General features: G+C 39.5%; 1 protein-coding gene across 1 annotated transcript in view; it reads right to left on the reverse strand.

Moving 5' to 3' along the window:
• Positions 1–93: 93 nt before the first annotated feature.
• The window catches only part of LOC138029233 (phosphatidylserine lipase ABHD16A-like), a 21,716-nt gene continuing 11,809 nt past the window's right edge, over positions 94–10,000 (reverse strand). The window contains exons 8-22 of the mRNA XM_068876948.1: positions 9,354–9,427; positions 9,126–9,166; positions 8,859–8,963; positions 8,306–8,369; positions 7,621–7,670; positions 7,083–7,194; positions 6,428–6,480; positions 4,773–4,836; positions 4,100–4,163; positions 3,042–3,098; positions 2,769–2,828; positions 2,525–2,601; positions 1,430–1,528; positions 1,285–1,331; positions 94–728 (exon numbers count right to left, since the gene is read on the reverse strand). Of these exons, the coding sequence (XP_068733049.1) occupies positions 642–728; positions 1,285–1,331; positions 1,430–1,528; positions 2,525–2,601; positions 2,769–2,828; positions 3,042–3,098; positions 4,100–4,163; positions 4,773–4,836; positions 6,428–6,480; positions 7,083–7,194; positions 7,621–7,670; positions 8,306–8,369; positions 8,859–8,963; positions 9,126–9,166; positions 9,354–9,427 (1,054 nt within the window). The 3' untranslated portion in view covers positions 94–641. The remainder of the gene's footprint in view (positions 729–1,284; positions 1,332–1,429; positions 1,529–2,524; positions 2,602–2,768; positions 2,829–3,041; positions 3,099–4,099; positions 4,164–4,772; positions 4,837–6,427; positions 6,481–7,082; positions 7,195–7,620; positions 7,671–8,305; positions 8,370–8,858; positions 8,964–9,125; positions 9,167–9,353; positions 9,428–10,000) is intronic.

Consider the following 10,000-nt stretch of genomic DNA (forward strand, 5'->3'; position numbering starts at 1 on the left):
TCTTTCATCGGTGTAGATAATTTTCTGCGCGCTCTAATTCACTAGTTCAACCATTTAAAATCTTTTCCACCACCTTTACGTACCATAACAACATTTGCCAGACAATGCAAGTTTTATTGTCTTCTAAGAATTACAAGCAAGACTGATTTTACGTCTACATTAACTTTTACATTAAAAAGTTTCTTACTGCTAGTTTATGATTACGATTTGAAACTACATAGTATTTACGCTAAATATTTGAAAACATTCACTTTTTTATCCTTTAAGGTACTACACTCCTCAATTTTTAGTGCTGATTTCTATGAATTAATCTAGCGCTCTCCTTACTATAGTTACGATGAGTAAAAAGAACCTCTAAAATGGAAATAATCGTTCGGGATTAAATGGTTTTACGCCTGTGTATGAATGGTGGCGTATATCTGTCCGCTACTGAAGCAAGTAATGGCACAGCGTGCACTCGCGAACCTTGGGGGGGGGGGGGGGGGGATCCCAGGATTCCACGGTACGAAGGACCAGCTTACTTGAAACAATTCACCACGAATCTCCACCGACAGCCTTCTACCGTACCAAGCCAGATGCCTCGTCTTCGTTTCTATCACTGCACACCTCGCGGGCTTGGTTCCTTAAACTGGTTTACGTGTTCACTGTTCATTCCAAGGCAAGCGAAATTCCGAGGCAGGCAAAGATACGCAATGAGTGGCATCAAAGTCCATAAGATATTGTAATACCTGTGAAAAATTATAAAACCTCCTTTAATGATTAACTTTGAAAATTTTTTGGCAGCCAAAAATTGAAAACGTTATTTCGTGTTGGACTAAAACTTGCCATGTGGGAGAGGATTTGTTGAAGACCCTCTTCCGGCATGGCTTATGACTCATTTCGCCACATTTTAGTATGCTATACTACACCATTTCGAGCAAACACCATTTATCGTTTTCAACGAGCCGTTACTAAGCCCAGACGGACGAGAACTCAGCGGAAAGGGAGAGGCAAAGTGGTTTTTTTTTGTTCTTTTGAGATGAAAAACATTCGTGGTTGCATCTATGTCCTGATATACGTCCGCACAATTTCGCTAACTGTTAAGCATACAATCGTTGACAATCTTAAAACAAAGCTCTCTTTCGTATTACAGACTACTAATTTCTTTAAAATTAAAATCTCCTGAAGGTTAAATTTAGTTTTTTCTTTCTCAAACACTTACGCAACTGTAAAAAAACTAGTTTATCAATATTTGTTAGTCTGAACAAGGCTTTCATTCCTCCTCCTCCTTTTTAAACAACTCACCAGAAACATCAGCAAATGAATTCTTTGATCAGCAGATAGGTCTTGACCTGATGAAAAGGCAGAAGCGTATTACTCACTATCAAAACCTTGCACAATTATTTTCTATTCGAAACAGAAAACACAAGAGATGAAAACATCCCTATACCTATCATCATCGGGAATTCTCGTCCATTCTCTTTGATGTAATATTTGTACATTGATCGGTACAAATCGGTGTCGATGTTCAGGCTGTCCCAAATGGCTTCTGTAAAGAAAAATACATGTCTTAGGAGAGCTTCCAATGGGATGGAGACGAAGACGAAGACCAAGCAGACGATGGCGAGATAAACTAAGAATAAAGCCAGGATCCGAGCCAGGATTCGAGCCAGGATCCGAGCTAGGATCCGAGCCAGGATTCGAGACCTAACCGAGACCTAACCTAACCTAACCGAGACCTACCCTAACCCTAACTAGACCTAACTAGACTAGAACCAACCTAAATAGACCTAACCTAACCGATTCGAGACCTAACCTAACCGAGAGATTCGAGAATAAGTAGCGGAGAAAGCTCATCTTAGCTCGAATCCTGGCTGGAATCCTGGCTCGGATCCTAGCTCGAATCCTGGCTCGAAGTTTAGGTATCCTCGACGATGGCGATATGATGATGATGATGAAGAAGACGACAGAAAATAATGCTGTGATGATGAAGAGGAGGAGGAGGCGACGGAGGATCACGATATTAGAGAGCTTACGAAACGACGACGCCGACGGCAACGACGACGCTACAAAACAATAGGTTTAGTGAGCAAAAACAATGGCTCTGCACGCTCTGCACGTGCGTTTTACATTTTGGTACATTTCTTTGCAATCATCTCCTAAACGACGACGTGGAATGACCAAATTCAAGGTTCTGTGGAGGACGTTAGCACATGACGATGAATTTTCAGTTCTCTCTCTACGCTTCCAACCCACTCATACCAGTTTAATTCCTCGACAGTTACTACACATTTTTAACGCGAAACGACATGAAATAGTTTCTTAGTGATATGAATAACGCCAACTTGTATTTTTAAATGAAGTCCTCGTTGCCGTCGGCGTCTTCTTTTCGTAAGCTCCCTATTCACGACGAGGACGACGCGACAACGACGACGACGACGTTAACGATGCTGTGTACAACGATGAGGACAGTTCGTTTGCGCTTTGACTGCGTGGAGGAAAAAATCACAAACAGGCTCATGAACGTTCTAAAGAGCTCACTTACTTTTTGTATGTTGATCAGGAGCAGCAAGATACTCCAACAACACATCTTCACTATCGTCATTGACTAGATTGGGATACCTGAAAAAGTACAAAACACGGCAACATTATTTTCCGTTTTAAACAAATCTTGGAACATCACAAAGCACCTCCTCTGATAAATACGAACACGACATAGCTGGTATGAATCGTTTGGGCTGAGCTTCATGTTCTGTGGCAAATGCAAAGATTGTGAAAATAATCCTCACCTGAATTTTAGAAACTTCACCAAAAGATCATTTCCACGGTTGGAGCTGATATCTCCTTCCCTGATAAAAACACGAAACGAAATACGAACACACTTAAGGACGTTCGCGCGAAATTTTTCTAACACGGCGACTTCGTGGCATCTTATATTAAAAAGGATCATTTCCAAGTTTACTTGTGTCCAACCTTGACTGTGCCTGAAGCACGGCAGTCAAACATCTACATGAACTTAACAGCCCAGAAAGAAGAGGAACGGCTAAACAGTACTGACTTACTCGGTAGTTATGATTTCATCTCTCATTCTTCTGATCAGTAACACAGGACCCGGGTAGCTGAAGAAGAATACATCAACCTTAGCTACTATTCAAGAGAAATCTCCCTGAGTCTCTCGCTCAGGTCCTGGGAAGGAGGTAATTAATAATTCTTTGACTCCCACGATTAAGAAGTTCATTCTCCAAACTACTTCCATATACTTATTTTTTGGTTGGCTATGAGAATTTTGTGTTATATCAGGATGATACCCTTGAGCTGATAATAATCTGCATTCTCAATACTTGTCTACCCGACAGTGTATTGCAATTGAAAGGTGAATTTACATGACAATAAATCCTGGGAGTCAAATGGTTAAAGGGGCTATGTCGCGCAAAATGACATTTTCATGACACCCAAAAGGTCCAAAAAACATTGCAATAACCACTTAAAACTGTTGAACAATATAAAAGAAATACAGAAAAGGAAGTATGGATGGACACAAATGGACAAGATTGAAACGGATTGCATTTGGGTAATCTTGAAAAAAGTCGGACAACGTTTTTCAAGTTTATGGTAAATTGTCTGGATAAAGATGGTTTTTTGCTCAGAATCATCTTGTTTGCGATGTAACGATAACATTACCATTTTCGAGTTATAAACTCGTGATTAACTAAAAGATTTCCCCTAAAAACCCTAAAATAATGTGACATAGCCCCTTTAAGTACATGTTCGTAAGGCATTGCGCTTCATGAAAATTCGTGGAAGTACTGTATAATGTATCTTCGGGCCCGCAGTAATTGGCGTAAGCCGTTGCGGAGTCCCTGCCTGTATTGTACCATTTACATCTTTTGTTTTGTTTGTGTATATTCAATATTAAGTTAGCGAAGCTAATAAAATAAAATAAGAAAACATAATTATCTCTGTCTTAAAGGCCTAAAAATGGCATTTCGTCACTATCTTTGGTTCTTTGATAAAAATGATTTGACGTAGCTTTTTCATCTTGCCTTAGAAATTTCCACTAAATTAAGGAGAACTATCATCATTTTTTGGAGTTTCAAATAGCTATATTTAACAGTAATACCTGCAGAGCAGATGACCAATGTCCAGATGAAAATATTCCTTCACTACTCTTGTTGTAAAGTTACCTGTGAAGGGTAAAGGTGCAATGCTTAGGCAAAAATACTGGGAACTTCGATCACAAGATATGATTAATAAACGAATTTTGTTGAGCAGGAAGTACTAACAAGTAATAACACGCAGTCAAATGGCATCATGGGAAGGGGGTTTGGGTGCCAGACTTCTCATTCCAAGACGGACTCACACCTCTGCGCAGTCACCATTTCAAGGTACAGTGTAGGTCAAAGCCTCTTTAGGCAAGGTGGTCCACTGAACCAAAGCTTACCCAAATTCTGTAACATTTAAGGTTCTAGGGGTACTTTCAGTCCCCCCAGGAAGTGAAAGACGACCTAAGGTTGACTTCATGTTAAGGAGGAAGGAGTAAAAATAAGCATCTAGGCGTCCTCAGTTAAATTCCTTTAATGCAAATCTTGTGAATACCCGACCATCTGTCTTCCGGCAGTTGCAATAATATTATTCAAATTTGTAATGTCACTCTAATGTGTTGTTTCTTTCACTGGTCCTGAATAGTAGCTCAATCAAGTGTACATCCATTTTTTTTTTAACTTCCGTATCCAGGTCCTTATCAAAACAGTTAAAGGGTTTGGTTTCAAGGAACAGTCCCTGAGTGAACTTACTGATGGAATCAGGCATCTTGGTTTGTGCAAGTGGAACTATGTCATCAAATGTTGCATCTAATACCTGCAAATGCACAGTTATATTGCAGTTATATTTGTAGTACTTGACATAACCTGTTCATCCACTGGCCTTTCCAAAATTGATTTTAGAACATATGAAATTTAATCATTTATTAAAAAACACCAATGAAAAACCATGTGAGCTTTCGTGCTAAAACATGATATCTTCACACGAGAAAAGATCGTATAAAAATCGCGTTTTTCGATATTAAAGTGAAGTGACTTAGTATTTCATTGGTGTTTATATAATAAATAGAATTGGCTGCTTGGAATTTGGAAATCTATCTTCTCGTGTTCAAAAATGTTTCACTCGTTCGCTTTGCTCAATCATGAAAATTGTTCAACACTCAGAGACATTTCTTATCTCCTCACGGCCATGTAATATCCTCTATTTAGTATATACTAAAACAGTGGATAGCATTCAAAGCGTGCTCTGGTTGGCTCTAGTGGCCCAGAAGGCCAAAACAGTACTGTCTGCAGTTAGTTATATATATATATATATATATTTTTTTGTTTTTGGGGGGGGGGGGGGGAATTCCAGGATTCTTGTTGCTTCATGAACTTGCTTGCTTTTCCCTCCCTCCCTCCCATGTTTTAGGGTAAGTATACATTCCACACACTAGTCTCAGTGATGTGTTGACAGGTGCCACGGGAGGTGGACTGTGGCTCGGTTGCAATGGTGACCTCCTCGCTGCTGAGGAGAGTGCTCCTCTTTCTTGCCACCTTTACGGTACCTGTACCCTTCAATAAATTGGCGTAGTGTTTTAAAGGAGACCTGTGAAATTTGCTATTGCATTAGTTGGACGACAGTTTTAGTTGATCATGCACCTTGACCTAATTAGATGCACACCCAATCTTGCCGGCTTTTAAGTCTTAAGTATTTGCTACCTATTTCCAACAATAACGTAAGGGGGAAAGGTTAGCATTAATTCTAGCTTAAAGGGAAAGCGTCACGAGAAGCGCATGCGCTAGCGTCTTGTAAAAACTTGAAAAGCGTTAGGTTAACTTTTTTCAAGTTGAATCGACAAATTCAAAATGGTGTCCACTGGGGAGGGCCACGGTGGACAAAGGAGAAACTCGCGCGTGAATCCATGATGGCGGCTAGAATTTTCCGTGGGCTCAAGAGCAAACAAACTCGAGCATGCGCAGCTCATGACAGTACCCCTTTAAGGTAAATGCAGCTGTCTATCCTAATCTGAGTAACAACATTTGGAGGACATTTTGTGAATTTGATTGTCTGTATTCCGAGACATGGGTGATGTTCAAGTGTGGGAGAAAAGCAAGGGGACACTTTGTGGCACTTTTTTCAAATTTGCATGCATCCAGTTAGGGACGTTTCTGGACACGTCTGGGCACTTAAGGGCAGGGGTTTCAATAACTTCTGAAATAGCCGTCCATGATAGCCCATTGAAGGCGGCAGTTTGACAAGTTTATGATAGGATTTTTAGTGAAAATCAAGGCAAACTAGCCGGCGGTGTGAGGCAAAGCAGGCGGCGGTATACCGCCGGTAACCGGCTTCTATTGAAACCCCTGCTTAAGGGAGGTTCCAGGTGTAAGTAGGGGCAAAGAACGATTCACAATTCCTTTATGCTCACCATGCCGCTAATCTGAGGATATATCTTTGCACCCCATACTGCAGGATAACCACCTGGAAAAACAACAAAAAATGTCAGACTCAAATTGACTAACCACATTCTGCTGTTAAGAACACAATGGCACTGATTCTTGCCTTTGTGGGCAAAAAATTTGAAAAGTACCTCGTGCAGTGCTGACCTTCATTCAGGACCTGCATGTTCAAGTAATATACATCGTTTGAACTTGGCATCACAACAGCCACATTGGTGTCCCAAGGCTAAAGAAACGATGCCTATGTTGGTCTGTGCAGACTAATTGTCTGCATATTGAGCTCCATGTATATTTAAATGCAATTATTAGCAGAGCTCATGTGCGTGAAGCACGCCAGTGGAGTACCATGGGTAAGATTTATTGGGAAATCTATCCATTTGAGAAATTTTGGTTATGATGTCACGTACGTCTGCCCGTCCACCCGTACAGACTGTCGGGGTGGGGAAGCAGGAGAGCCTCTGGGGACGGATTGTATGAGCAATTTTTGCTTGGTGGGAAATCACATAGCAGCCTTGCATTTGGCAACCCGCATTGTACTACTTATGCAACTACAGCTAGTCTTTTTTGTGGGACAATGATGCTGATCTACATGTATGTGATTTGTTAGCATCATTAAACACTCACCTATTGACCAGGCATATATGACAATTTTATCAGCAGGAAAGCCAAGTTTCTCTATTGCATACTGCATTACAACTTCCATAGCATTTCTCTCAGATTCAGGGCTAGGTAAACCCTATAAAAAATATTCAAATAATTTCTTCATGCACCATAAATTTATGGCTCCTATCTTGCTCAATGGCAAGCTCCTCTCTAGAGGACAATTTGAGTTAAACATCAGTTGGAATCATTACCAGAAAAAGGAACTGGGACAGAGAATGACCACTAGTAACCCCCTGGGTGCTCTCCTTGGTACACAGAGAATTGGTACTCTACCACAATCATTTTCCCCAAACCAAGACTAGGGGTGCATAGAGACAAAATCTTATAAAAATTCAGGACCTTCCACAGTTTACATGACAGGACAATGTTGCAGTGACAATGCACCTTCATTTCGGCCAAATCTTAACTCAGGTTAACCAAAATCTCAAGCCCAACTTTCTGCTTGTGTCCAACCTCATTCATGGCCCAGTTTAAAACCATGTGAAGGTAATTAACTTACACTGCTTCCAGCAAAACCAGGGTGATTCCATCCCAACACTGAATATCCAGCTAAAAGATGAGAAGACTGCAAAATTAATTAATCATAATTTTTTTTAAATGAAATAGAGAGAAATATCATACCATACAAAATGTTACAGACATAAGAAAATTATACAGCCTATAGCATAAAAGGCTCAAGCTGGAGATTTACTTTGCCTGTCTTGGCAAACTGACTGACTGTATGATGACTATAGGGGTTCACAAATGGTAAAATCTGTGATGCCGAGACCCTTGTTTGCGAATCCAAGACCAAAAAACAGAAAATTTAGCATGACAGTGCCCCTCTAACAATATTATTACTATAATTTAACCAATTGAAAGTGGAGGTGAACATTTGTGGCTCTGTTCTAAAGGGTAAATATCCATCACTTTCACCAACACTGAGGTGAATAATTATATTGTTTTTATTAGTATATGCCACACAATGTCGTGCGTTGGATAAAAAGTGAACTAAAAATTAACAGAAATACTTTATTTTTGTAAAAATAATTCGGTTGGAAATTTCTCATTTCACATGTCTGCTAATCAGAGGTGAATAGTACTTGGCTAATCACCTTCGAGTTAGCCAATAAGCGTGCACACAGAGCACTATTCAATTGTGCGGTACATACCGGTACTAAAACAAGACATTACAACTGGCAAACCTGTCATGGGAGTTGTCATCAAACCAACTTCATAGAATCCTGCATTCCCTTCACAAGTTATTACCTGATTCAGGAAATAAGTAAAACAATAATAAACGACCCTTTTAAGAACAGTGTGGTAGGTTCTCTTTGATAATAAGGCTCAAGAAAAAATGATGAGACAGTCCCATTTGAGGTGATAATTATGCACTTTAATTTGCTAAAAAAACATAAACTTCATATAAAATGGTAGACAGTATTCTATTGTAACAAACCATCCAATGACAACCATCAATTGATTACACTGTATTATCAAGAGACTTACTGGGCAACAATAATAATTACACAAATGACTGTTGGTGGTTTAATATCCCTCTGGGTCAGAGACGTTTTTCTCCCGTGTGAGACCCCGCTTCCATTCTTGCTCTAATGCTAAGCTGTGATTTCTTTGGAAGTGCTACACAGCAATGCAGCAGTGCTTATCCAATGCTACATTGCAGCTACTGGTAACTTGAACTGTCAATGACAGTGCTAGCTTACCTGTAGAGATTGCAGATATTTATGAAGGACTTACTAGTGTGTCACCCCTTTCCCGGATATCTGGACTGGCCCTCTTGTCCATAAACATGGTGTCTATCTCATTACCATCAGCTGACACAAGCTTTCCTCTCACACCATTCTGCAAAAGAAAAGATAGGCAGTACTATCATTGTAGCGTATTATGTTGGAAAACACCACTTGTACCTGAACTATAAGGCCAAAAAACTTAGGTACAGCTGTATTCATAACAAAACTACAAATTAAAACAGCATGCCTCTCACATGACTGTTCCAGTACTTACTTTTTGAAGCAAGAATGTTCTTCCAGTCAACAAAGGTTCAGCTGTAAAATGATGGAATATACCCTTATTTAGTTAACTATGAAAAGAGTGAATGATTGACACCACCCCCAATAGGAATGGATTTAATAGACTGCTTCCCTTAGAGGCTTTTCAGGGCCAATTGAACAAAATTAATAATAGAAATGTTACACACTCAGATAATTGTTTGATGAAAATTCCAGTACTTACAAAATCCACTCTGAAGAAGGCTAGTAGATCCAGGGTAGACTAATGGACGACCCACTGAATGAGCAACAAAATACCTGGGAAAGATTAAACAACAGTATCAAAACATGAAGGTCGAATAGAAACCTTGTAACCTGTGAGAAGTGATAACTTACAAATTTGTCATTCAGAAAATCTCTAAAAACTCACAATAATTATAGTTATATTCATTTGTAATATTATTAGAGATCATCAACCACATTACATGTTGTGCTATTTTTTGGTTTCTCTCTGTGAAAACCTTTCTTCTTTAATGTCATTATTTCTTAAAAATGAATTACATTGTTAACAAGACAAGACAACTAGATAACACTCAATCTCTAGGGGCTCAATACATACAATCATGTACTACAGGTTGCCATGTGATGTTATGATCAATAAAATCACTGAAGAAAAGTTCAGCAATTGCAGTGATTATATGGAAACCAAATCCAGCAAAAAATAGTGATTGGAGTGACAGGGAGAATACCAGAGGATACACTACGCAGCTGACAACAAAGTCACCAGCTGCAAGTTCTTCCTTTTTCTAAAAGATCTTTCAAACTCAAAATCTACTGTATGGGTGCTTAGTATTTCCATCATAAACCATGTTGCTAGTTCTTGCCACGCCC

This window comes from Montipora capricornis, chromosome 2, assembly GCF_036669925.1.
Source record: "Montipora capricornis isolate CH-2021 chromosome 2, ASM3666992v2, whole genome shotgun sequence".
Taxonomy (NCBI): domain Eukaryota; kingdom Metazoa; phylum Cnidaria; class Anthozoa; order Scleractinia; family Acroporidae; genus Montipora; species Montipora capricornis.